Genomic DNA, 27,586 nt, shown 5'->3' with positions numbered 1-27,586 from the left:
GCACGGACTCCTCTTGTACTTGAGGAGCCTCTCCAGGACCTCTTATTGAGGTTTCTAGGCCTTGCCCTGAACCCAGGCACACCCCAGATCCTCAGTCACGAGTGGTCCCAAGAAAGAAACACTGGAGGAGTGAGGGCCCTGCCTTCCACATGGACAGCAACTCGAGTCTCCAGTCTCGTGCTTCTAACCCCAGGGGACCCTCCAAGGGACCCTGTTTTCAAAGGCTCAGCCTCCTCACAGAGGGCGAATTTCTCCTCCAAGGGATAGTGAGGGGCAGCTGGCTTCATGGGAAGTCCCTTCCTATGGAGGACACCTGCCATGACATTCTGCTTGATTACTGATTGAAGTAACATCTTTAGGAGCCCTCCGGGAGCAGGAAAAAGCACCCAGAAACCGAGTTACACCCCAAATGACCCTAGCCTGCTGTGTGCCTGTGACAACAACTCCTGGGTACATAGAGGCTGTCAGGAGGGAGAGTGCGGTGGCCCTGCCTGAGCCTTGGGCCTGCTCCCTGCCGTGGGCCCCTCACCAGGAAGGCACAGAGCATGTAGAAGCTGATGAAGTAGTAGTAGGCGAAGCCGGTGCCACACGTGTACTCCTCGCCTGGGGCGTAATCCGACTCGGGGTCGCACAGCTTGCCGTAGCTGCAGGCCAGCAGGATTTCCTGCCACGCCTCACCTGTTGCGCACCTGGGAGAGAGAGGCTGCTGTTGGCCTGGTCACCAGTGAGTGGCCCGTCTGGACCCCTGCCGCCTGGTGGGAGGAGTGTGCAGGGAGGGGAGATGACCAAGGCTGCTCCCCCAGAAGTAGGAAGTCAGATCCCCTGGTTCTCGGAGCAGCTTAGTGTGAGGTGGGCCTCAGTTTCCCCACTGTGCTGCAACCCCATCGCTCTACCCACTGTGGGGTGCAATAAGCAGGACCTAAACTACAGAAAAGGGATTTCTTGGAAGGAGGGAAAAATTATTAATCTGTGACGTAAGTCACTGGGGGGGACAGCGAGGGAGCCCTGTCCTGACTGAGGCACTGAGGCACTGAGGCCTCACCACTCGCCTGGGGGAAATTTGACTATAACCTGCATTGTGGGATGAGGTTGGAGGCTCCTCTCATGTCTCGCAGGACTGGCTCTAGTGTCTGTGAAACTCAGTGCAAAATGAACATGTGGGACCCCTCACTCACCAATGATTACAAAGGGGCACTGGCTACACAGTGGCGAGCACAGAGCCTTCCAAAGCCCATCCAGATGGCCAGCCGGCCTTCTGAGCCATGGTCCTGGGTGGTTACACAGGCTATACACCCATGACACAGCCCAGACCCACGGGGTGGGGGTAGAGGAGGGCCCCCGCTGGGGAGTAGAGCAGGGTCCCCCTGCTGGGGCAAGGGTGGTGGGGACACCTGCCTGAAGAGCAGCAGCACAGCCTGTGGGAAGGTCTGGAAGTTGTTGTTCCGGTTTATCTGGGTCCCATCCACCATGGCGATCTTTCCGAACATCTGTGCATGACAATGGACTCTGGCTTTGGCACTAGGTACAAGCCTGCCCTCAGCGTGGCTCCTGCTGCCCTCTCCCACCTGACTGCTCCCTACCTCCTCAAATCCCCTTCACTTAGGCCCTGTCTGACCAGAAGTCAAATAAATTGGATTGTTTTCTAAGTTAAGTGAGGTGCTTCCTCTCAAGTCAGAGAGTGGCCCCGTTTTTCTGTTTTTTTTTTTTTTTTTTTTTTTAGAGATTTATTTATTTATGCATACAAGACCTGGGGTGCAGGCCAGAGGTGTGGTGATTGATAGGGTTCACCAGAGACAAATGGGGTAGCAGAACAGGCGGATCCACTGAAAAACACTGCTGAGAGGAGCAGTGGGCGAGACAGAAGAGGTGTGCTGCGCCATGTGGGTCAACTCCCTGGCCAGGAATCGAACTTGTGCTGAAGTGGCTGCAGATAGCTTCACTGTGCTAAGACTTAACCCCTTGTGCCACCAGGGAAGCCCCTGGCCCCATTTTTCTAATAGCAAAGGACTTGCTAAGGGAGGGGCAGTCCAGGGAGGATGACCACCTCAAGCAGGGGCCTTAGAGACTGCTTCAGCCCCTACTGTCCATCAGCAGGTGAAGGCCCTCCCCGCCCTCCTGAACTGCTTCTACCTGACCAGCACTAACGCCACCTGGGCATTAGCTGTACAACCAACTTTCAGTGGACCCCAGGGTGCCAGGGTGAAGGACGTAGGGAGGGTGAGAGTCCAGCCTGCATGCTGACCTCTCCAATGCCCATAGATGTCCATCTAACTTGGCCACGTCCACCTGTGGCTAGGCCACCTGCTTCTCACCTGCATGCCGATGACAGCATAGATGAAGAAGAGCATCACGATGAGCAGAGCCACATAGGGCAGGGCCTGGGGGTGGTGGTGGAGGGAGGGTCAGTGCCATTGCCCACGTCTACCCTGCTGCTCTCCCTGCTCTCCAGGGATCCCAAGAACCCCCAGGGTGCCCCCAGGGCTGGCAGACATCCCCAGTAGCCTTTCCGTGTAAGTGCAGTGATTGGGGGCATGGGAAGGCCAGGCCTGGCTGAGGGGTGAGCTGGACGCTCGCACCTGGAAGGACTTGATGAATGTCCACAGCAGCGTGCGCACCCCCTCGGCCCGGCTCAGCAGCTTGATCAGCCTCATGACCCGGAACAGGCGGAAGAAGGCGCTGGAGATGCGGGCACTCTCGTCTGGGTCCTGCGGGGCAGCAGCCCCAGAAGTCAGTCGGGGGCAGCACCCCAGCAGGGGAGGGGGCAGGCGGAGCAGAAGGGGCAAGTGTTGGGGAGATGTCCATGGTGGACAGGGGTTCTGGCTGTGGCCAGCCTGGGCTCAGGGTCTGGGCTTGTTCAGCTGGGACAGGGAGGATGGTCATGGAGCACCAAGCGGTGTCGGGGGCCCATTCTCAGGAGCAATGGCAGGGATTCCACCTGGGGTGAAGCCCACTGCCTGCCCTTTTGGAACCTCCTGTCTCATCTCACCTCCTCAAGCCACCATGGACTGAGGACCCCAGAGCTATCCCCAGTCTCTCCCCTTGTGTCCCCCCGCCCCGTCCCCGGTGCAAAGGCTCCCTAGAGCTCAGCTGCTCTGTTGCTGTCCATGTCCATTCAACACAACCACTCCCTACCACCCGGCCCTGCCCTCGGCCGTTGTAAGCCAGGCCAGCCTCTGCCCTTGTGCGAGCCTTAGACACCAGGATAACTCTGGAAGGGGAGAGCCCCCACCGAGCTTCCTGTGTCCCCAATGGCCTTGTGCCAGTCAACTGTGACCAAGGTCCTGCAGCAGCGACCATGGTCCCTTCTGGATGTTCCCCTCAGCAGAGAGGGTGCCAGAGAGGCCCCTCGCCCCACTTCCCAGGAGTCTGACAAAGCTGCTATATCCATGCACATTCTACTACAGAGCCCCAGACCTGCCCTAGCTCAGACCCTGCAGGGGGCCGCTCTGGGAGGGGGCCCTGAGTGCCGAGCACCCCATGCAGTGCAGTGGCCAGGCCTAAGCATGCACGCTGTAGGGCCGAGCGAGCGCTGGCGGGTGGGTGTGCCGGGCAGGCCCATGCAGCCTGGAATTACAACGTTCCCGCAGCCTCCACCCAGGCAATACAGTCCCCCGCTGGAGGCCAGGAAAGTCTGTGGAGAGAAGAGACGAGGGGTGGGGGAGAGGGGGAGAGAGAGAGGAGGAGGGACACGATGGGAGGGCAGTGAGGAGAGGGGTCAGAAAGGACAGACACACAGAAGAGTCAGAGAAAAAAGGCAGAGGCAGGGTATGGGGACCCCAAGTGGCTGCCAATCGGGGCAGGGAGTGGGTGGGGATGAGGATGAAGCTTCTGGAACAGGGAGGCCACAGAATGGGACAAGGGATAAGAAGAAGAGGGAAGACCAGACATGGACAAGTCCCTTCTCTTTCCAAAGGGTGTCTGCTGCTGACAGGGATCAGGTTCCCTGTGTGGCTGGTATGCAAGGCGGGGTCACCCGAATGGGCACTGTGGGAAGTACTTGTTTGTGATGGGCGGGTCCACACCTCTCTCTCCCTGAGTGCAGGGGTGCCAGCCAGCTCCCTTGTGCCACTGAGGCCCTTAGAGAAGTCCCATCGTCCAGGGGCAAAGGTCCTCTGGGGGAGCCTGAGACCCCCACAGCAGACACCTCTCTGCCCCCGGCCTGGGAGCCAGACGCAGGCCTCCGTGTCAGTGGCCAAGCTCCTGGAGAGCAGGTGTTGGGGTTGTGGACATATGTCTTCCTGTTTACGGTGAGCCTGCCCCTTAGGCCCCATTTGTTCTGGAGGCCAAGGCCAGGGGACGTCACTGTTTCATTTTCTCAAAATTTGAGGGAGGCCTCGTTCCCGGTACTGGTTTTTCACCAAACAGATTTCTTTGGGGCAGATTTTCCCTGGAACACTCGTTCTCAATCCTGGTTGTGCATGAGGATCTCATGGTGAACTTAACAAAAAGTATAATAACCCAATGAAGTTGGCTTGGAGAGGACTAGCCTGGCTTTGGAGGCTCAAAGGCACCCCAGATGGCGGTTAGCTGCCAATGGGGGAGCCGCTAGCCACATGGGGCTATTTGAATCGCAGCGAAAATTAAGTCAAGTGAGCAGTCCAGGTCCCCAGTTGTACAAACTACATTTCCGTGGCCAGCAGACACGTGTGGCTTAGTGGCTACTGTGCTGGAGAGAGCGGATAATTTCTGTCCTTGCAGAAAGTCTCCACAGAAAGGGCCACCCCGCTTTTGGGAATAGAAATCAATCTTAACATGACTTCATGCAAACTTATAGGTAGGAAATGTCTGTTTCTCTTAAAAATCAAGTTAACAGCCACCGGCCTCCTCTGACCCTCCACCATGAAGGGGACTGTGGGCCTGCTTCCATTCATCCAGGGCCCCTGCTCAGCCAGACTGCAAGAAATAGCTATCTTTCATGTGCTTTTTATCTTGGCTCTTTAGAGTTCTTTCTTCTGATCTTGCTGATTAGAAATGCTAGAAATGCTGCTTTGGAGCCACGGGGCCTTAGGGATGCTATTTCCCAGCAAAAACTGAGAGTGAATGGAAATTTGCACATATGTGTGTGCACGCATGTGCACGCTTGCACACACGTGCTCTCTCTCTCTCTCTCTCACACACACACACACATTTTGCCCAGAAACATCCACCTCCAGCCAACCCTGGCCCTTGGGTTCAGGGCAGATGGAACTCTGTCTGTCACTGTCTGTTCTGTACAATGGGGTGAGCAGGATTTCTGACCCCCCTCCAGCCCCCAGACATCCAGTGTGGCAGCCAAGTCCCCAGAAGGCGCTGTGCCCAGCCAGGATTCAACCCTTTGGAGTCTCAGGCTGAAGGCTTCTTGCAGACTCCAGATGTTTTCTCAGCTGCCAGGAATTTCCAGTACCACCCTCAACCCCGCCTCCCTCAACCCATGAGGTTCACCCATCCTGGGCTGGCAATCTAAGGTGCTTAGCGCTGCACAGTGCAAAGTGCAGAAGACCTTCACCTAGATGAGGCCCTTGCTTTGGGGCTTGTCCCTGGCTGCCCCTCCTCTGCCACTGGAATCCACTGCAGCCTTGGTGTGTGTGGGGTTGGGGGGGCTGGGAAAGATGAGCAAGTGTCTCCTCCCCTGTGGTCCCTCCCGGCACCAGGGCAGCCCGGACTGAGGTCACCCCTGGAGGGCTTGACTTCTAGGTCTTGACCGTGACCTCTTTGGCTGAAACCTCCAACCTGTCTCCTCTCACTTCCCCTGGTAAAACCAGTCCTGCACTGTTTCTCACTCCATCCAGGGCCGCATACTCTCTGTCCCACTTGTTGGTCCAGGTCCAGGGCCATCTCCCTCAGGGCCCCAGGGCCTACATCTCAACAACGCCCTTGCTCTCACAGGATCACTGCCCAGTGTGCTGGCCCCGGCCTACACCATTCCTGGCAGCTCACCCCTTCTCCAAGGCTTCTGGGCCGCCAAGCATGACTCCAGGGTGAGACTGAGCTGATGTGGACCACTCAGGCTCAGCCCATGCCCATGACTGCTGGCACCCAGTCACCCTCCTGGAGACCCACTCATGAGCTGTCCCTAAGGAGTCCCGGCACAGGTCATGCCACCGGCCTCCCTACCCACCGAGAAACCCCTGCAGCCTAAGCCACGCTTGGCCCTGCCAGGATGCGCCTGGGTCCTCGGTGGTCCGTTCCTTCTCAGTCCTGATTGCTGGTTCTGCCTCATCTCTCCAGTCGCTAAACACTGGCATGTCCAAAGGCTCAGCCTTGGGAGCTTTTCTCCCTAAATACCTCCCCTGAGGTGATCCCATCCACCCCCATAACTTTAAATGAGTCTCAGGCTTAAAGCTCTAGCCTGACCTAATCTCTAAACCCCTGACTCACAAATCCGAGCCTCTGTGGCTCAGGTGAGAAGCCCTCATAAATCTGGAGGCCTCCTCATGATTGTGTCTACAGCAGGACTCTTGATTTCTGGTCCTACCTGCGCCTCTGGCACCTCTACACTGCAGGAAGTGGAAGCTCAGTCACCTGGGCAAAAGCCCTTATCTTCAGCCTTGCTCCCCGCCCTCCCCTCCCCTCCCCCAGTCAAGCTCATCAACAAAACCTGTCACCTCAGCCTTCCAAAGCGACCCAGATGCTGGTCACCTCTCACCACCTGCACAGCTAGCACCCACCTTTTCTTATTTGGAGTGTTGAAATAGCTTTCCGTCTGCTCCCCCTGAGTAGCCCTGTGCCCCCCACAGCTGACTCTCAACTCCATAGCCAGATTGATTCTTTGAGAACTAAAGACAAACCAGATTTAAACCTTCCAGATGGCTCCCATCTCTCAGAATAAAACCCAAGGTTGTAACCATGGCCTTAGAGGGCCTGGGAAATCTGGTCCCTGACTCCTCTCTGTTCTCAGACTCAGCACAAGACATGATCTTGCCCTTCCAGGACAGCTCTTGCTATGACAGGCTGGCACACTCATTATGTCTCCCTAGAGTCTGAGTTATCTGTCTGCTCTGCAGGATTGTAGCACCTTGGAGGCAGAGGCCACCACTTCTCATTTCGATCTTAGGAACTTCTGGGGTACCATGCTCACTTATAGTGGATGCCCCCCAAATATCTGTGGACTAAACCAGGGCTTTCAACCCCACCCCAGTATCAGCTTCATCTGCCTGACACTCACGTCAATCTCACTGAGGATGACGTCGATGATGCTGCCGATGACAATCAAGAAGTCAAACACATTCCAGGGGTCTCCAAAATAGCCCTGGGAAGGAAAGGGAGGGGCCCGCTGAATTGTGGGTGGCAGGGGTTCTGTCGGCCAGCAGAGGGCAGTGGCAGGCCCCGGGTAAAGTGGACCCCCTGGGCCAGGCCTAGGTGGGGTGCATGAGGCCCACCCTGAAACCCCCTCCCTTTGGTTCTTTATTTCCCTTCCTCCAGAGCATAAAGCGGTTGGGGGAGAGGGAGAGAATCTGGGGTCCTGGTCCACATGGACTCCTCCTCTCCTTGGAGTCCTGTCTGGGGCTTGACAGTGCAGATCTGACAGGGTGTGGCAAGATACTCCCCACCCCCGTGGGCGCCCCCTTGCAGCCTGAACACCTTGCCTGCCCTGAGTCTGCAGGTAAAATTGGGCCGGGGGGCGCACAGGTTAGGGGCAGAAGTCCTGGATGAGGCCCTTCAGGAGGAGGCTGTGGGGGTGCTCCATGAGAAGGCCCCACCCCACCTGGCCCCACCTGCTCATCTGGCCCTGTGGCCCCCACACTCACCTTGGCTTTGAATGCCATGAGCTTGAGGACCATCTCCAAGGTGAAGATGATGGTGAAGGCCACATTGAGGATGTCTGAGATGTGGTTCATCTGCTCTGACTGGTTGTAGTGCTGTGAAGGGCACAGGAGAGGGGCTGAGTGGCCAGGCTCACCCAGTCTCTTCTGGGGTGCCCCCTTTTCTGGGACCCATGCTCACTTTTTTACTTTCAGAAAGCTAGGTGTCTGCTTAGCAATTCCCTGAATTCTACCACATCTAATGGATAGCCCCTCCCCCTCAAAGAGGGGACACAGGGACAGAGGCGCCCTAGCTCCACATTCTGCTTGGGGGGGCAGAGCTCATTTACATCTCTGTTCTGGGGTGACAGGGCAGGGGGTTCTGCTAGGCAGGACTGTGGGACGGGCTCTATGAGTCTTTTGGGGACAGGATTAGGAGAGTGGAACCCTGGGCTGGCATGACCAACTAGAGGTGGGAGCTGGGCTCCCCTTGCCAGCTGTCTGCTGGGCCCCCAGGATGGTGAGGCGGTTCAGAGCCAACACCTTGCTCACCACTACAGCCTCCTTTAATCTATTTCCTTATAAGGATTCCCTTACGCTCTTTCAGAAAATCGATGAAATGAAAACCCCGCTTGCTCTACAAAAGCTCCCCGGATAGTTGAGAAGGATCTGCCTGTCCCCCCCCCCCGACTCTGTCTTGTCGGGAACACCCAGTTCTCTTGCCCAGCTTGGACATATCACTAGAGATCTTCTGTCTGGCCTGGGCCTGCTGTCCGGAGCCTTCTGCATCACCTGGCCTTGTGTGGATGTGTGGCGGGATGTGCCTTAAGTGCGCATGCCAGGGGGCCTAGCCGTGCAATTCTATTCTTCCAGGCGCGAGGGCTCAGATGCTGAAGTAATGTTGGGCAGCCATGGCGTGAATTGTGACAATGCCATAAAGGAAGGGTGCTGGGCTCCCGAGAGAGACCCCTGTTCGAACTCCATTTCTCTCTGGGCTGGAGCCAAATACCGGCCAACTTAACCATCCAGATTTGCAACAGCACAAGAGAACTCTGTCCTCTGCTGCTGGGCTCCTGTGGTGCCACCTCCTGCTGATGGCACTGCCTCTGGGAGACTTCCACCTCCTCCTTGGGAGACTGGAAGTGCCTGGCGAGGCCTGGGTCGGCTTGTACTGAGTTCTGCCTCCCTTGGAGGCACCTCCCTTGGTACCTCCCTCCCTTGGAGCTTAGGAAAAGTATCTGGGAACCCTGCCCTGCCCTGGACCCCATCACGGGGCATTGGTCCCTGGGGTGCCTCACCTGCATGCCTAGGCAGATGGTGTTGAGCATGATGAGGGCGAACATCAGGTATTCAAAGTAGGAGGAGGTGACGATGTACCACACCTGGTACTGGTAGGGGTTTTTGGGGATGTAGCACCTCAGTGGACGGGCCTTCAGGGCATACTGCACACACTGGCGCTGAGGTTACACACACAGGGCAAGTCAGCACCCGGACCCTCCTCCTGCTCCCTTCCACACCCACATCCAGGGACTCGAGAGACCCTGTGTTCTGAGCAAGCCGGGAGCAGCTTCACCCTGGAGTCTGTGACTGAGGGCCTCTGCTGGACCATTTGGGAGAGCAGTCCCGTCGAGCCCTGGGGTTCCTCCTGAGCTATCACAAGCCTGTCCAACATGGCTCCAGCCCAGGTCAGGGGCTCTGCATGGCGTCCTGTCCCTGGGCATGGTAAGGGTTCATGAGACCCCCGCCCCCGACTTGTATTGTCTATGGATGGAGATGGGTAGACTGCATGGAGGCTTGGTTCGGGTATCAAATGGAGGTTTGGGGTCATTCAGACCCAGGATTCTTGTCACCTCCAGACCCCAGGGCCCAGGTAACAGGGGCCTGTGGGGCTCTGCTTGCCACCTCCAGCGGGAGGCCCAGCACCTGGTTCTTGTCCAGCTCACAGTTCTTGTACTCTGTCTCCCCCTGCTCCTGGAAGGTGACGATGACGAAGCCCACGAAGATGTTCATCATGAAGAAGGCGATGAGGATGATGTAGACGATGAAGAAGATGGCCATCTCCACGCGTTTGTTGTAGATGGGGCCCACGTCCTCTGTGTGCGAGTCTATGGCCTTGTACAGAAGCCTGGGGCGGGCAGAGAAGGGAGGCTGGACAGGGCTGACACGGCCATGGCCACGAGCCAGGCCAGGAGGGGGCCTTTATCCCACTGCCATGGGGTGCCAAGGGGCTTTGTGAACAGCCATGTGACGGCAAAGAAGTTAGGAAAGACAGGAAGAGATCCTGGAAAGGGCCTGACTTTTTATGGGGTGCCCCATCTCTCCCTAGTCAATCAACAGAGCTCCCCCATGTGGGCAGAGAGGAGTTGGGGTACATCTCACCCGAGGCCCTTGGTCAGGCTCCTTTTGGAGTAACCCATCAGCCCCCAGTCCTGCAAATCATCGGAGGAGGTGGGGTATGTGAGTGCCTGCCACGGGCCTGGGGCGGAGCAGTGGGGCTGCCCCTACTTGCCAGTGCTGGCCCCGGCCCCAGCCTGCTCTCACTCACTGAGGCCACCCCTCGAAGGTGGAGACTGTGAAGAGTGACATCATGGCCGACAGCACGTTGTCGAAGTGGAAGTCGTTGTGGATCCACTCACGCCGACGCAGCTCTATCTGCGTGGGGTCCCCGTCCTTGTACACGTAGTAGTAGCCCCTGCGGCACGGGGGCCCAGTCACTCTGTGTGCAGCCCATGGCTGCCTCCTCCCCACCATTCAGGGCCTGGCAACATGTCCTCTGGGCCCCGGGCAGTGGGGGCGCTGGGATGTGAAGGTCCAGACCCAGGACGAGAGGGGACCCCACAGTTACCCAAGGAAAGGAGCCTCTCTAAACATCCCTCCTTATTCCGGGGTTCCCAGTCTGAAGGGTCCCACTGCCCCCCACCTGGCGGCCCCGCCCACCGTGCACCACAGCTGGCAGAACCCCGCACACCTGCACTCCTCTTCTGTCATCTTGGATAAGTCATTGCAGCTGAAGAACTTCCCCTGCACCCAGGAAGGGGGAGACATGTCATGGCAAAGGATGGGAAAGCGTGGGCCATGGCAGGGAGTGACCGTGCCGGTGGGAGGAGAAGGGGAGGCAGGGCGTTTGGAAGGAGGAGACTGTCCTCTTCCCCTCAGAGCGGTGCCCCCAAATTGTCTTTCTCTTTCCCTGTCCCCCACCCCTCAGCCACCCCACAGCCTGTCCCACCAGGCTCAGATGCTACCAGCCTGGAGACGGGGCATCACTGAGTGCCCAGGCTGGGTCTGGGCATGGACTCACGACTGCACCTTGGCCCCTGCTCCCCCTTGCCCCCCACTGCTACAGGAGGTCATCTTGGGCCTCTGCATTCAGAGTGGGGTCATCCCACTCCCACCTTCTTCCTCCTGCAGGGGGTGGCTTTGGGGCAGGAGCGTGGGGCGGAGCCCGTGGCCTTTTGATGACAGCGTGTCTGGGAGTCGACAGGGGGCTGCACCCCCCACCCCAGGGCCTGAGTAGGTGGGCTCTGTGCTCCCCCAGGCTGATTTCAGACAGAGCAATTTCCCCTTTAATCTACATCACATAGAGGACCCCCCCAGATTTGGTATGAACAACAGGTGCGGTTGACTAGGTCTTGATGTGGCCAAATTCAGCTGGAAACCCACAGATCCTGGCCTTGTCCCCTTCAAGATCCAGAGGGGAAGAACGACTCAGCCACGGAGCCAGGAAGAGGGGAGGCTGGCTGCCCCCACCTTCCTACCACCCCACCCTTGGTGGCTGTGGGGCCAAGGGGAAGGTGGGCAAGAGGAAACACAGGTGCCATTGGGCAGGTTTCTGGGCTTCTGAAATCAAATACCCCACTTAATGTGGCAAGCAAAGCTAAACTCTGATTGAGTGTGGCCTGCAGGTGCTAAATTTCCAAAATGTGATGCCAAGTGCCACTTGTATGGGACGTCTTGCTATTATCTGTGTGGGTGGGAACTGGTGTCTTGATAAGAGACTAAAATGCAGAGGAAGTTGGGGTGTTGAAGGGCAATTGTCTTGCCTGTAAGGGGCACTGAGACCAAAGAGCATCTTCCTTTCTTCGGGGAGGGGTCTTGGGGATTCCTACGTGCCAGGTCCCAGGCTGGTGCCAGGGAAAGGGATGAGCAGACACAGATGTTGCCTGGCCCCCAGTCTGGTGGAGGAGGCAGCAGACAGGGGTGGGGGGGCGGGTGCAGCCCAGGCTGGGGCCAGGAGGAGAGGGCCATATGCAGAGCATTACCCTAGCGCCTGCACCCAGGGCAGTGTGGGGGGACTTCTGAAGTGGGCTTCATGACCCCCTGAGCACTAGCAAGGCCCTGGCAGAAAATGTCCTCTAAATGTCGAATAAATGAATGATTATAAGATGATGCCCTCGCACGTCTAAGTCTGACAGCAGTTATATCGTGGTGATTTAAATGCTCATGCTCTGGGGCAGGAGCAGATTGGCCCCCACAGTCAGGAAAGGGCGCCACCAGGGCATCAGTGTTACCCAGACATCAGTGGGTCCTGCAGATGCTGGGAAAAGTCAGAGGCATCAGAAGATAGCTGGGTGGGAGGGGCTTCCTGGAGGGCTAGTTCCCAGAGGAACCGAAGATCCACTCTCCCGGGAAAGAAGGCTCCTGGCAAAATGATGGACTCACATTCCAGAAGCTCCTGGTAGCTGTGCCAGACACACTGGCCCAGAGCCTGGAGTGCAGGAGCACAGCTGACTGATGGGGTTGGGGTGTTAGATAAGCCAGGCAGGATGGAAGGAGGGGGCCAAGGGTCACAATGGGGGGGGTGATGCAGCCCCCTCGTGGTTCTCGGGGAGAAGCCACACAACCAAGAAGACAGCAGATGCAGCAGCACAGCGGCCACCGGACGGAGCATCAACTAGGACAATGGTCTAGACCCAAGCAGCTTTGCCCCCAAACTGCGCTCCTTTTGCTTAGGGGGGTGAGGAAACAGACCATCTCCTGCTTGATGCACCATTGCTGGGGCAGGGAGGGGAGGCTGCCAGGGATGTGGGGCTCACCTTGAAGAGCTGGACCCCGATGCAGGCGAACATGAACTGCAGGAAGGTGGTGACCAGGACGATGTTCCCGATGGTGCTGATGGCCACGAACATGCACTGCACCACATGCTGCAGGGGGTGGGGGGGCAGGCGGTGAGGTGGGGACCAGGTCGGCGCCACCCACCTTGCTATCCCTGTTGGGGGTGCTGGGAGGTAGTTGGAAGCTGGGAGATGTGGGAGGGATGCCCCAGCCCCACCTTTATCCCCTTTACGCAAAAGGGAGCAGTCGGTGCCCTGCACGACTGGGCTGAGACGTCCAGGTTTAGGCCCTTGTGGCGGCCTCTCCTCTCCGCCCCATGCTGTCGCTCACCTTCAGCCCTTTGGCTCTGTTGATGGCCCGGAGGGGCCGGAGCACCCGCAGTACCCTCAGGATCTTCACCACTGAGATGGCGCTGGACCTGGAGGAGGTGGCAGAGGGTGCAGGGGCTGGGGGTGGCTGGCTCCAGCCCTCCACCCACCTCCAGTCTCCAGTCTCCTCTGCCTGGAAACACTGCTGTCTCCTGCCTCCCTTCTCCTGAGTGTCCTGCACTGGAGGAAGCCGCCAACTGCTAACTGGACCAGTGTTCTGGTCTGTGAGCCACGCCCAGTGAGGGCTTCCTTTAGGGTGACCCCAGGCTCTCTCTCCATCTGACTAGGAGAAACCCCAGAGCAGGACTGTGCTCCCCATGGGGCGGCTGGGGTCTGCCTTCTCTCTGCCTCCCTGCCTAGTCTTCAGGACCTGGCTCTGAACACTAAATCCAGTAGGTGACACCAAGGGACTCCTGCTCCCCAGCAATGGCCCGAGAGGCCTCCCCCCGAGGGGCTCACAGTAGACAGTGGACAGACACCTGCTCTGAGGCCCTGCCATTGCTCACTCGAGTCCCATGGAGATGAGGGACACAGCCACAACCAGCAGGTCCAGGATGTTGAAGTAGTTGCGACAGAAGGAGCCCTTGTGCAGGAAGGCGCCGAAGGTTGTCATCTGGGGAGAGACGCAGCGTGTCCCCCGAGGAAGGGCTTCTCGAGGGCAATTCGCCTCCGACCGCTCAGGAAGAGCACTTTTGAGGCAAGAAGCCTACCAGCCGCCTCCCTGCCTCCCAGGTCCCGCTGCCACCTGAGATCGTTTCCCGCTCGCCGCTCTGGTCCTCAATGCCCGAGGGCCTCTCTCGGCAGCTCTGCTAGGCTGAACATGGCTCTTTCTTCTTCTCACAAGCCAAGGGACGGGCAGCCTGACCGTCCTCTCTGCCATGGAATTTACCATTCCTCCTTTTCCCAGAAGCTTCCTTAGAAGTCACCTCTGCGCTAAGGATGGCTGGACTTCACCAGGCTCCAAACTCTCTCTTCCCTCTGCACCCCTTCCCAGCCCCCACCCCACCCCAATTTCTTGCTTGCCTCTCAGTTTCTTTCATCTATTCTCTAATAATCTCTAGTAATCTTTGCACAAACACATTATGTCCTTAAACTCTGATAGGTTGAAGACTTTCATGACATTCAAGGCCCTGTATAATTTTATCTCAACTCACTTTCCCAGCTGTTGATTCTGGAACTCTCCTGCATGTGTGTGGTATCCCAGCCCAGGGGGCCACTCTCTCCTCTGAGCATAGCCCAAACATCTCCTGATCATGTATTTGTCATTGCTCAGGACTCCTGGACTGCCCTTGCTAACACTCCCTAATGAAGTCCTGTCCAATTTCAGGTCTAATGCTAATGTTACCACCTCCAGGAAGTCCTCCTGGACAGAGGGAAGCCACCATCTCCCTCTGCTCAATGCCTTTACTAGCTGAGGCCTTGAATAAGGCACTGTGTTGATTTAATATGACAGCATGGACCTCTGCAGCTCCCCTACCCCCTCCTTGTTTGTGGAGTTGAAGGCTGAGTCTATGGGGTCACAGCCACAGACAGATTCCCCCTCTGCCCTCCAGACTCTCCACTGTGGTGGTGAATGAGTCCAACTCAAGAATGGATGAGCAGAGATGTGCTGTGAAAAGGAGTGGCTGGGTGCAATAGGGCAGAGTTGCCAGAAACCCAACCAAGGTGACAGTCATATCTCTGGGGACCCTAGAAAGAGAAAGTTTTCTAGGCATAGGCAACAAAGGTCTCAGAACAAACAACAAATCCAGGTTGTGCCTTCAACATGGGAGAAAAATGCCTACACCTTCACGGACAGCAGGTACTTTCCCGAGAAGTAGGTGGGCTCAGTCAGTCCTTTGCTCATCTGCTCTCCCAGTGTAGCAGCCAAAACTCTGTCTAGTCTCCTAGGTCTGTGAGTCTTTGCTGTCACTCTTTGCCTTCTTCTTGCTTTTCCCTCTCCCCTAAGACCCAGCATCTGAATGCCTGCAAGTTGGAGCCACATCAGGCCTGGATCCTTGGCCTGGGGACACTCAATGCGCAGGCTATTCCATACCCTTTACTCACCTTGAGGACAATCTCCACAGTGAAGACTGAGGTGAAGGCAATGTCAAAGTACCCAAGGATCTGGAGACAGGGCAGTGGAGGGAGAAGCAGGGAGAGGAAGGGCAGAGCAATGGCATCACCACCACTACTATACCCTTCACCACCATTGACACCAGGTAACAGGAGCCTGTCTGTGACACATGCTGGACCTGTCAAGGGCTTAAATTCTAAGAACTTCCAAGGCTATAGCCACATAGAGGAGACATCTGACTCTGGGCACTGGCGAGGTGTGCGGGCCGCTGACACTTGGCATGGGAGGGGTGCTGAGCTGGCAGAGGATGTGGGTCTGCCATCACCTTATTCCTCATGGACTCCGCCCGGATGGGGTCCTCGGCGGCCAGGGCAGCACTGCTGAGCAGGATGAAGAGCAGGATAAAGTTGGTGAACCAGGTGGCATTGACGATGCGGTGACACAGGACACGGAACCTGCAGGGGTATCAGGGGAGCTGTGAGCCCAGGCACTCAGGCCTCACCTGCCTCCATCCCTCCTGGGCACACAGGTGCTCGGCCTCCAGCTCAGCACAGAGGGTGAATTACAAACTGTATCAGGGTGGCCTTCTGGTTGGACATACAAGGGGCCTGCCCCTCATTCTGTTCCTGCAGCCGTACTCTCAACTCCCAACTGGGCCCCTCTCCCATAGTCCCCCAATTTTCCACCACCATCCCATAGCTTCCCCGCTAACAAATGGGAGGGGCTGTCCTCCACCCCCGAGGCAGACAGATGAAACTCCATAAAGACCATAGTCTGCGTATTTTTGAAAGGTGTAACATTGTGAAGCCAATAAGAACTATGACTCCCCCACTTCTCATCCTCTTGCCCTATTGGAAAGTGCTCTCAGAAAGGAGCCAGTATGCACAGCCCCCCTGGGTATAAGTAACTGGTCAGTGCCACAGAGAACAGCATTTTAAACAGGGCACACAATCTGAAGCTGTAGGCAGGAGTTAGGTCCAGAGAATCAGGAGAAAGAGGCCTTTCCAGAGTAGGGGCATGTCCCTCTCTGAGTGCCCTGCCCCCTCAAGCACCCCAAACAGCAGCTAAGAGGCCACCCACTTATTGGTGGGACTGAAGATGAAGAAGGAGCTGGCTTCTGGAATGGGCACGGCCTTTTCTTTCAGCTGCAGCTCAGCCAGTGGTCGTGGCCTGGGGCTCAGCGGAATCTCAGGCTCGTCTTCCTCATCATCCCCTGTGAAAAGTGGGAAAGGGAGGGAAATTGTGGGCGTCTTTCCATATTTTACTGCTCCCCTGGCTTCTGTGCTCAGAACCCAAACATGAAGCCCCAGCAACCAGCAGGCAATGGGGGTGCCAGGCCAGTACAGGGCATGAGGATGTCAGTAGCTCTTCCTTCTCCCTTCCCTGCAGTGAGTAGGCTTGAACTGTTAGGGATAGGGAGGCAAGGCCAGAATCTTCTAGAAGTGGGGCTGGGAACAAGGCCAAGAAGCCTTGCTGTTGTATTTTCTGCCTCATGGCTGGGTTCATACTCTCTCAAATGCTTGCAAGCTTGTAGGGAGCACGGGGTGCCCTGTTTCAGAACAGACCTGAGTTCTGGCCCTGCCTGTGCCCCTACCTTGCTGTGCAGTGCCAGGCAGCTTGAGCTTCCTGATTTGTGAAATTGATGGGGGGCAGGTGGCTTATTAAAATAATGGACTTGGAGGTCCTCCCCTGGGCTAGGGTTCTAAAAGTAGTCATTTCAGAGAGGAATTGCCAGCATGAAAAAAAAAAATCCTACTTCTTGAGCTTTACCCAGTCCCCCCTATGGTGGCAGCTGCCAGGGTAGAGGGGCAAGAGATGGACCCCCAGCTCCATTTGCTGGACCTCATGTCTTTGAGGGAGGGCTGATGACTGAAGTCCTCATCTCTGAGGGCAGCAGGATCCAGAGATCAGGCAGGGGAAGGAGGGAAATTGGTGTGTCCCTCATATGCAAGCACTTGTCCAGTCTCACCCCACAGCCCCCATCCTACTCCGCCGGCCCCTGGTAGGACTCTCAGGGCAGCCAGGAGCACTGGGTTCTGTTCTCACCATGATGGCACCTGCAGGAGTTCTCAGCTCCCCCCAGATTACACTCCCATTTTGAGGAAACAGTGACCCCCTTTTCTTCTTCCTCACAATAAGCCTCCTGCCGCACTTCCTGTCTTGGGTGTCAAGGACACCAGAGACACCCTCTGTGCTGAAGGGCAGACACTGAATTCTAAGCATTGTGGTACAGCCGCATGCTGTTTAATGATAGGGATGCATTTTGAGAAATGCTCGCTAGGCGGTTTCACTGTGTGTGAAGTTCTAAGTGTAACTACACACACACCGAGGCCGCACAGATGACCACCAGTGTATCTGCACTTCCTCCTTGAGAGAAACATGGTTCTGCAGGGCTTGACGGTATTGCTTTCTTTTCACACCTTGATTTTAATTTCCTTGGTTTGTGGTCATTTTGATTTTGTTGTACAAATCTTGTGTTGTCAACTACTTCAAATGATGCTTGGAAAGAAGCAAGATGACATACTCTTCCACTGCCCCCCCATAGCCTCCCACTCTCCCCGCCTACTAGCCTCCAACCCTCTGCTTCCCCCACCTGGGTCAGCCACCTGCACATCAGCCACTACCAGCAACTGTGATGGTTGCTAGATAAAACAGCTCAAAAATGAATCGTTCTAGAACCCATTTGTTCATTTCTGGCAGATATTTGAAGACACATGATCAGTCTTACCCAGACCAGCTCCACTCTCCCCATACAGCTCTTGGCAAAAATCCATGTTTTCATCCCATTTACTGAGTGCCTGCTCATGCCAAACACAGTGCTATTTGGGACACAAAAAGTCCTCCTGGAGTTTTGATTCAAGGGGCCAGACAGATGCCAATCAGACCAATCACCAATAGACGTGCAATGGCACCAGGACCCAGGGCTCTGAAGGGCCCAGGAGTGGGCACCAGGGCTTGTCCCGGCAGCCTTTCACACTGAACCCCGTCTAGTCTGCCCCCTCCACGGGGTCTCTCCTTGCACAGATGACCAGGCTTTCTTCCGCAGCCAGTTACTTGTGTTTATGGGATGCATATTCATGGCAGAGCCTTAGCCGTCCTCCCTCCACGGCCCTCAGCTCCTTCCTTTGGACTTGCCCACGTGCCCACCAGGGCACTGGTCACCCCACATTGGCACAGCCCCGGGGCTGCCAGACACTGGATAGCCAGGAACCTGCCAGCTCTTGCACCACATGGGTGGACTCACCTCACCTGCTCCACACAATTGCCATGGAAGACTCTGTACCCACAAATCTGAGCCCCTGGAAAACAGAGTCCTCAGCGTGGAAGCATAGGGTGGTTCCCCAACTTGCTTAATTCATGAAAATAAACCATCTGTCCTTTTCCACTGTGTGCATTCAGGGAGAGGCCGACTGATGGCTCATTTACCCGACTAGATGCAGAAGGGATGTCTCTGTGCTGACCGCAAGGAGAGAGCCAGGTAGGGGCCACACAAGCGAGGGTCCCCGGCACATGTCCCCCAAGATCCCAGCACCCGCACCTGGGAAGTCAGCTGAGGGGTAGGGATCCTTCACCTCGTTGACATTTGATTCAAACTCATCAACTTTCAGCTGCAAGAAGGAACACAGTGAAGATGAAGAAAACCAGATCAGCCCCTTTTCAGTTGTATATAAGCCAGAAGGAAAAAGAAAAATATCGGATGGTTTCACTTGGAGGAGGAATATAGGGGAACCAGATAAGATATCAGGGAAAAAATAATAACAGCACAAAACACAACAAAACAAAAACAGACAACTATAAACCAGAGACATCCTGCAGGGAGGAGGTGGGAGAGGGATTGGAGGGAAGGAGGGAGGAGCACAGGGGACTGAGGTGATGGTGCACGGGTGCCTTGGTGCAGGAAACTCTACGGGGACTACATCTGGGGCGGGGAGCAAACATTGTTTAAAAATGAACAGTGATGTAAAAATAAATTAATTAATTAAAAACAAAAAAGGAAAACCAGTGCTGCAGCTTCTATTCGCTGAGCCTTTGCTAGAGGGCAGGTGGGCTTCAGCTCAGCACTCTCCCGACCACCTGAGGGTGGGTAATGTTAGGATCAGCCCATTTACCTGGGAAAAACCAGGCCCAGAAAGGTGAGACCACTTGCCCAAATAACCCCTGGACAAAGCCACGACCCAGCCCATTTGCACTGTCCCCTCTTGGCTCTCCATAATGGCAAGCTGCTCTGGGGCCCATTCCCCAGCCCTCTGAGCTCTGCTTCCTCAGCCTCCACAAGGGCTGGACAGAGCCCGGAGGGCACACACAGGTGGGAGGCAGTCAAGGCCTCTCCAAGGATAGTGGGTATCAAGGGCCTGGGTGGGGTTGGGCAGCTGGGACTCTGAGGAAACTGGTTCTCAGCTTCAGGTATCTGTGCCACTCAGGACAATGACTCCCTGTTGGAAAGGTAACCACTGCCGCTCCCCCTAGTTGGGGGGCAGAGATGCCAGGTAGAGAGTCACTGTCCCACCCCACCCACCCCACCCTGCCAGCACCCTAAGGCACAGGGCTGAGCCAGGGAACTTTCAGAATATTCTCCCCTTCCTGCCTCTGAAACCCCCCAGAGGACATGCTCACCTTGGCGGTGGTGGGGATGCCCTCGCCCTTGGGTTTCTGCTCCAGCTTCCTGGCCATCACAGACTTCTCCTCCTCTGATTTGTCTGGGAGGCCCCTGAATTGGAAGACCAAGAAAGCCCAAAGTGGAGGCCCAACTAGAAATTTCGTGGGTTCTGCTTATAATGCAAACACCCCAAGGAGACTCTGAACCAACCGCCCAGTGGGAGGGCCCAGGCCCAGGCAAGCCTCTTCTCTGTGACCAGGGGGTGTGGTGTGTGGCCTAGGCCGTGGCTCAACGTGGCTCACTGGTCAGCCACAGGTGGAAAGTGGCTTTGCTCCTGGTTCATGAAGAATTTGCAGCATGGTTGCTTGGTTTGGTCCACGATGGGGCTCAGTTCTCCAGAAATGTCTCAGGAAATCAGGATGCCATTGCTCATGTCCCTCTCCCTCTCTCTTCCTGTCTTGCCTCCGCCAGGAATGGGCCGAGCATCCGCACAGGCATGGGCGCTGGAGGAGGCCAGCCTCTATCTGCAACCACTCAAGGCGACTCCTGGGCCTGCAGCCCCGGCACCCCCAAGAGCTGGGTAGACTCGCAGGACCTCAGACTTCCTTACACGCAAACTTCCTGAACCAGCATTGAACAGGCAATTCACTTGCAGCTAAAGTTTGGGAACTCTGTCTAGAAGACCGTACCTGCTTCGAGCCCACAGGGAGGTCCCAGACTACAGAGTTACATGCCAGGCTCATAGATGGAAACCCAAGAAGTCAATCTGCCTCCAGGAACACCTCACAGGACTTCGGCCAGCCCCAGATGGTGGGTAGGGTGCCTGCCCCATCCTGGGCATGGACCCTGCTTGTCAGGCTGGAGCTGGGAGCCCACCCTTGGCTGCATACCCCAGGTCCCTCCCTGCGAGGACAACACACTCACTTAGACAGCTTCTTGCGCTTCCTTTCCTCGGCCTTGGCCTTCTGGGCAGAAGTCAGGCTCTCGGCCTCAGCCAGATTGTCCACAGCGATGGCCAGGAAGACGTTGAGCAGGATATCTGAGGGCATCTGGCTAAGGATCCTGGGGTTGTGGGTTGATGGGAAGCCCCTGGAGTCGTAGTCCTGCCCTGCTCATGTGTTTGCAGCACCAAGCCCACCCTGAGTGGGGTCACTGGTGCTCCTCCTGCCAGGGCCACCCCATGGGAGGGCATGAGCCTGGGGACATAGAATCCACAGGGGCCTGTCTGCAGAGGGTGCCCAGGAATCCTTTGAATAGCGTCCCCTTCTGGTCTAGAACTGATTCCAGTCACAACACCGGATGTATAGGGAGCTCGGGAGCAACGCGAGAGGAATCAGCACAGAGGCGCTCAAGGAACAGTTCTCCCCCCACCCCCGCCCCACCTCGCCACAACCCCAGGTGCAGGCATCAGGGCCCTGGGCACTGCCAGCACTCTCTGACCCATCCGCCTCACCCTCCCAGCTGCTCAGCTCTTTATACCGTCTACTGGAGCTCCAGCTGCTTGACTCCCTAGTTCGTCCCCGCCTGCCTGTGAATTTTTGGGCCAGGCTGCCCCATCTTCACTGCTGCTTGGCCCTCCAACCTGCTCCGGGTTTGCCAACATTTCTGGACTTCATCCCCTCCACGCATAACCGATCACCCTGTGGTTCTCTAGCCTTCTCAGTGGAAGGGATTGTCCCACGGTCACACCTGCATTTGCTATTTGTACTACATCCCTAGCCCTTGCCCACATAGCTCCCCATGAGCCTCAGACAGGCCTTATTCCAGCCAGAGGAGGCCTGGCTGGGCATCCCAACAGCCATTTTCAGATCCTCTCCTGACCCTCCCCTAAGCCCTTTCCTGCATCCTGTTCCCGAGAGGATACAGTTGCCACAGATGAAGAGGATGATGAAATAGATGCACACAAGCACGCCGGGGTAGGATGGGCCGCCGTAGGCCATGATCCCGTTGTACATCACCGAGGTCCAGTCCTCCCCTGTCAGGACCTGGGTGGGGAGAGAGGAAGGGGACACAGAGGGTCGTGAGAGTCTCCTGTTGGGACTGCACTGTCTAAAAAACCTCTTCCCTCTTGTCTAGTTCCCCCACCTTCCTCTCCACATCCACGCCAGGATGAGAGGGCCCCCTCTCCTCTTTGGGCCTCCTCCAGTGAAGACACTGGCTTTCCAGGCCAGGGAGTTTGATGATCGGGCCACTGCTTCCACATGCTCTTCCAAAGCTCAGGCTTAACTCTACTGCACCCATCCAGGCCTCCCGTCATCCCAGCCTCCAGAATAGCATGACACCTCAAGCACCTTGAAAGACACAGGGCTGGTCAGCAGTGAGGTGGACAAGCAAGGGAGGGGGTGTGTGAAGCCACCTGTAGGACCCACCAATTGTCACACACTGCTCCTCCCATGGGTCCTAACAAGGTGTGTTAGTCAAGAGCTACTAGCTGGAACAGGGGGCGCTTTCCTCTGCCCTACACTGAGGAAGCTCCTCCAGGGGCCTGCGGTCCTGAGAGCCGTTAGGTGAATCACAGCCAAACTCCCTTGGGTGGTTTCTAGTGAATGTTGCTGAGCGAGGAAAGGTTTGCATTTCTCCGGGGCTTTCGTCGCCTTAGGGAGGGAGAGCTCACCTTGTGTGACCCTGAGCTCAGAAATATGATCACCCCTGTCCACGTACTAACTATGGTCCCTCCATAAGCCAGAACTCTGCTCAGCCCCAGGGACAGACAAACAGGACACTGGGCATAACGACTAGTCTCAGGAGCATGGAGGAAACAGTTAAGCAATGATGACAAGGCAGAGAAACACAGGTGGTAAGGAAGCCTGCAGAGGGACATTGAACTCAAACCAGCATATCAGAGGAGGCTTCCTGGAGGAGGTGATGTGGTCCATCCTGATCACGAAGTTTGAGAAATGGAATTCGGCAGTCAGGCACACCTACCTGGAAGACACTGATGAGGGCCTGCGGGAAGGTGTCAAAGTTGCTGCGCCGCTCCTCTGTGTCCTCAAAGTCATACCTGCCCCCGAAGAGCTGCATGCCCAGCAGGGCAAAGATGACGATGAAGAGGAACAGCAGCAGCAGGAGGGAGGCGATGGATCGGATGGAGTTGAGCAGGGATGCCACCAGGTTGCTTAGCGATGTCCAGTACCTGGAGGATGAGGATGAAGGTGGAAGAGGGCCATCGGTGTTCTCGAGGCCTGGGTGAGTGTGGGCTGGGGGAAGCCTCGGGGCTGATGGAAGCAGAGGGGGACGGGCCGCTGGGGCTGGAAGTTCCTGACTCGAGGTTGCTGGCCCACTTTTTTCCTTCCCTCAGAGAACTGTGTCCCTTAGTCATCTCACCCTCACTAGTAGCACAGCTGTTTAGCTTCTGGCCCCACCACTAGGACCCCAGGAAAGCGAGGGCCCCCTCTGTGCCCCTGTGTCCCCCGTGCCTGACACAGGGCCCAGCCAAGCAGGTGCTCAGTAAATGCTCAGGTCGATGCACACATCCCCCCTTCACCCCTCCGCCACTCCCTTGTCTTGTGCTGCTCCTCACCCCACCTCCCTCCTACTGCTCCCATTTTCTTTCCTCCCCTCTCCAGTCTCTTCCTTCCCCCCTTTCCCTACACCCTCTCCTCCCCGCCCCGCCATAAGACAATGGTAAGAGACAAGGAGAAAATAAAGGAATGAGGTAAAGGTGGGGAGCAATGTCTCCTCTGGGGAAGGAGGGCTTTCCAGGAACTTATACCCCCCCCACGGGGTGCTCGGGCACCCCCTCACTTGGTGATCTTGAAGAGCCTGAGGAGGCGGATGCAGCGCAGCACGGAGATGCCCAGCGGGTTCATGGCGCCCGACTCCACCAGCAGGATCTCCAGGATGCCGCTGCACACCACGAAGCAGTCAAAGCGGTTGAAGACGGACAGGAAGTACTGGCGCAGGCCCAGCCCATACATCTTCATCAGCATCTCCACAGTGAAGAGCGATAGCAGCACCCGGTTGGCAACATCTGCAGGGCAGCAAGACCAGGCCGGCCCTTCCGTCTCCTGCCTGCGAGTCTTTGCTGTGGCTGAGCCCTCAACCCGCACCCCCACCCTGCCCAGACACTGTCCATTTCACTCTCAAAATCTGGTCAAACCTGGGGATGTCTGGCCATTGCAGGAACACTAGTCTCTAAAAGCTAAACCAGACTATATTTTACAGGGTTACGTAAGAGTGCTTTCTTTTTTCTTTTTTAAAGATTTATTTAGTTATGCAAACAAGAACTGGGGTACAGGCCAGAGGTGTGGGGGTGAGAGGATTCACCAGAGACAGAGTGGGGAGCAGAACAGGTGGATCCACTGAAATACACTGCTGAGGGGAGCAGCGGGTGAGACAGGAGAGGTCTGCCGCGCCATGTGGGTAGCTCCCTGGCCAGGGACTGAACTCGTGCTGCAGTGGCTGCCGATAGCTTCATAGAGCTGCGTCTTAACCCCTTGAGCCACCAGGAGGCCCCAAGAGCTCTTTCATAAGAGTGCTTTATGACTTTATTTTCAACATTTTCCCACTACAGAAGGAGGAGTTTAGACCATATTATCAAGTGCCCACAGCCCATAATTTCTGGAAAACAGTGTTCCAGGTCAATGGACAAAATCTTCTGTGAGACCTGAAGTACCCCTAGTTGCCTTTGCCCTTCAACCTCCTCTTCTAGCCTCCCTCTGTTCCCTCTCACCTTGCAGGTGAGTCAGCCAGATCGGCTGGTGGTGGTGCTCGGAGGCGATGGACAGGGTGTTGAGGGTGACGATCAGGATGACCAGCCAGTAGAAGACTCTGGACTTCACCGCGTCATGGCATTTCCAGCGAAAGATGCGGTTCCAGTGCCTCCAGTGTCGGCTGAAGGAAGGTCAAAGGTGGAGGCAAAGAGCCGCTTCACCCTCGGCTCCCACCTGCCTGGGACTGTCAGACTCTGGCCAGGCTGGCTGCCTGGTCTCCCCTCCAGCCCCGCGACAGACACCAGGGCACGAGCAGCAGAGCCAGACTGACCAGATCTTGCCCCTGACCAGCTGAGTTCATCTTCCAGAGGAGAACAATAGCAATGCCAAGCTCAGAGGGGATCAGAGAATGCAAAGCATTCAGTGCAGCCTGGCCTAGTGCAGGGGTGCCATCAGACTTAATCTGAATTAAAGGAACACTGGTGGCGGGGGCACATTTTGCCCACGCTAAAAGCAACTCTAACAAATTAATATTATCTGATAGCCAGTGGAGCCATTAGGGGAGCAATTTGGCAGTACTGACAAAGGTTTAAAGACCATCTACCCTCTGACCCAGCAGTTTCTAGGAACCTGCCCAGCAGAAGGGTTTGCGCTTCTGCACACTGTCCCTGGGGCACAGTTTGTGCTGTCCGAGACTGGAGAGGTTGATTAAATACATGACGGCACATCCACACTGGGGAATATTGACCTCCGGAGATATGCAAAGGAAGGTGTGTTTGTTGGCTGAGAAAAGATATGGAGACCCTCGAATGCACGTTACTGAGTGAGAGAAGCCAGTCTGAAAAGGCTACAAGTCAATGATACGACGCTCTGGAAACAGCAAAACTCTGGCGATGCAAAAAGAGCAGTGGTGGTGAGGGGTGGGCCTGGGGAGGGATGAAAAGTGAAACTCAGGATTTTTTAGGGCAGTGAAAATACTGCATATGGGATTACAAAGATGGACGCGAGTCATTACATATAGGTCTCAAACCAACTGAATGTACAAAACTGTGAGTGAGCCTTAGGGAAGCGGTGCTCTCTGGGGATTATGGCTTGTTAATGGAGGCTCACCCCTTGGGCAAATGTTCCCCAGGGGTGGGATGGCCCAGGGAGGCTGCATGAGGCAAGTGAGGGCAGGGAGAAGGTGGGCCATCTCTCTCTGTACCTTCCCCTTGACTTGGCCATGAGCCTGACATTGTTCTAAGAAATCATCTTAACAGAAAAAGGTGTGTGTGTTTGGATGTATAAAATTCAATCGATTATTTGAAGTTAAAAGTCTAAGTTACTAGATAACATGTATACCATATTCATTTATTCAGCAATTATTTGGCACTACCTCCTGTATGTCGGGCACTGTTCTAGGTGCTGAGATGGCAGTAGCTAACAAAAAAAGCCCTACCATGTAAAAAATTGAAACCAAACCAAAACTCTGTGTGTGTGTGTGTGTGTGTGTGTGAGAGAGAGAGAGAGAGAGAGTGAGAGAGAGAGAGAGAGAGAGAGAGAGAGAGAGAGAGACAGAAAGTTCTTGGAAGCTATGCATCTGTTACCATGGTAACCTTTTTGCAGGGCAGTGGGGACCTTCATCTTTTCTTTGATGTATTTCTCTATTGATCTTTAAAATCACACTCATGTATGAATTGGAAAAGGAATCAGCCAACCAAACAAAGGCACCAACCTTTTGAGACAAAGGCCTTGGAGACAGCGAGCCCTTCCACAGCCTTCTTCCTGAAGAGCTTCCCGCCCTTTGCCAGGCACACCTTCCCTCTTCCTGAGAGTTCTCACCACTAATTCCCTGCCTGAGTCCACTCCAGCAGAGGGTAGCAGCCCGTGGCCCGTGCCCCCAGCTCCAGTGCCTTCCGCATATGTGTCTGTAACTAGGTCATCCGCTCAGCACCTCTCTGGAGGCGCAGGGTTGCCTGAGGCCTGGCTACTTGGAGGCCTCTCAGAGAGGCTGCCCTTCTGAAAAATTGGAAATGCAACTCTAAAACCATGGAGCGGGGGTGGCCCTCCCTGGTGGTGCAGCAGATTGAGCGCCGCGCTGTGAAGCTGTCCGCAGCCTCTGCAGCACAGGTTTGATTCCCGGCCAGCCAGGGAGCTACCCATTTGGCGCAGGAGACCTCTCCTATCTCACCCGCTGCTCCCCTCAGCAGTGTATTTCAGTCTGCCTGTTCTGCTCCCCAATCTGTCTCTGGTGAATCCTCTCACCCTCCACACCTCTGACCTGTACCCCAGTTCTTGTATAAAACAAAATAAATCTTTAAAAAAAAAATTGTGTGGGGAAGGTAATTGGCCTCTAACTCAGGTCTCAGGAGCTCGGGACTGGAGGGCCTGGCGGACGAGCAGATACTCACATGAACTTGATGATTTTGTCCAAACCCTCGATTTCATACAGGCTCTCTGTGTCGGAGCCTCCTTCTTCCAAAGACAACTTCCCTGGGGACAGGAGAGGCACAGTGGGCCAGTCTTCTAGGCCCCACAGGGCTGGCACACTGGGGTCCCAGGGAAAGGCCCATTGCCTGGAAACACCTGTGACAAGGGCCTTAGGTGGCCTGGATCCTACTGTGCCTCCCTGAGACTCAGATTCCCAGGAATTGAAGGGCCCCGAAGAGCCCTCAATCTGCCCGGGAGGGACGGTCATGGATGGCTCTTTGCACTTGGGGAAGAGCGAGGCCTGGCCACCCCGGATGCTACCATTGTGAGGTCAAAGGCTAAATTTAGGCAAGTCACTCATACACCAAGGGCCTTAGTTTATGTATCTGCAAAGTGGCAAGGTTATACTTGCTGGGGGGGCTTACAGGAGGTTAAGTGAGGTCATGCTCTCCCTGGGAGCAGACTGAGAAGGGCAGCTCAAAGCAGCGGGGAGGATGCTGAGCATGGTCCTTGGCCCAAACCTTCTCTCAAGTCCTCAACGTCCATGACCTCGCCCTGCGTGATCCAGTTCATGTAGCCCCGCAGGTCTTCCTCCAGCTGCTGCTTCTCCCGGAGCTTTTGGAAAGTGCCCCTGGACTTGGCCTTCTCCCGCTCCTTGGTGAATTCCCTAAAATGGAACAGGGGAGAGGGCAGGGGAGGGAAAAGGAGAAGGGGTGGGGAAAGGAGTTTCC

The 27,586-nt window shown here is 56.0% G+C and overlaps 1 protein-coding gene across 1 annotated transcript in view; it reads right to left on the bottom strand.

The window, feature by feature from the left end:
- CACNA1S (calcium voltage-gated channel subunit alpha1 S) overlaps positions 1–27,586 on the bottom strand; it is a 59,032-nt gene that overhangs the window by 9,752 nt on the left and 21,694 nt on the right. The window contains exons 8-33 of the mRNA XM_037496829.1: positions 27,377–27,522; positions 26,837–26,918; positions 24,467–24,627; positions 23,539–23,764; positions 22,720–22,927; positions 21,659–21,779; positions 20,719–20,833; positions 19,812–19,905; positions 18,736–18,805; positions 16,278–16,410; positions 15,523–15,652; positions 15,188–15,247; positions 13,648–13,754; positions 13,104–13,191; positions 12,755–12,862; positions 10,690–10,742; positions 10,267–10,413; positions 9,645–9,846; positions 9,020–9,178; positions 7,728–7,838; positions 7,145–7,228; positions 3,575–3,631; positions 2,577–2,705; positions 2,313–2,378; positions 1,396–1,487; positions 530–689 (exon numbers count right to left, since the gene is read on the bottom strand). Coding sequence (XP_037352726.1) covers positions 530–689; positions 1,396–1,487; positions 2,313–2,378; positions 2,577–2,705; positions 3,575–3,631; positions 7,145–7,228; positions 7,728–7,838; positions 9,020–9,178; positions 9,645–9,846; positions 10,267–10,413; positions 10,690–10,742; positions 12,755–12,862; positions 13,104–13,191; positions 13,648–13,754; positions 15,188–15,247; positions 15,523–15,652; positions 16,278–16,410; positions 18,736–18,805; positions 19,812–19,905; positions 20,719–20,833; positions 21,659–21,779; positions 22,720–22,927; positions 23,539–23,764; positions 24,467–24,627; positions 26,837–26,918; positions 27,377–27,522 — 3,109 coding nt within the window. The remainder of the gene's footprint in view (positions 1–529; positions 690–1,395; positions 1,488–2,312; positions 2,379–2,576; positions 2,706–3,574; positions 3,632–7,144; positions 7,229–7,727; positions 7,839–9,019; positions 9,179–9,644; positions 9,847–10,266; positions 10,414–10,689; positions 10,743–12,754; positions 12,863–13,103; positions 13,192–13,647; positions 13,755–15,187; positions 15,248–15,522; positions 15,653–16,277; positions 16,411–18,735; positions 18,806–19,811; positions 19,906–20,718; positions 20,834–21,658; positions 21,780–22,719; positions 22,928–23,538; positions 23,765–24,466; positions 24,628–26,836; positions 26,919–27,376; positions 27,523–27,586) is intronic.

The sequence above is a fragment of the Talpa occidentalis genome, unplaced genomic scaffold (genome assembly GCF_014898055.3).
Source record: "Talpa occidentalis isolate TD23 unplaced genomic scaffold, MPIMG_talOcc4v2.1 talOcc4.8, whole genome shotgun sequence".
Lineage (NCBI taxonomy): Eukaryota > Metazoa > Chordata > Mammalia > Eulipotyphla > Talpidae > Talpa > Talpa occidentalis.
Note: the sequence above shows the minus strand (reverse complement) of the source record. Positions and strands in the feature narration are given on the sequence as shown.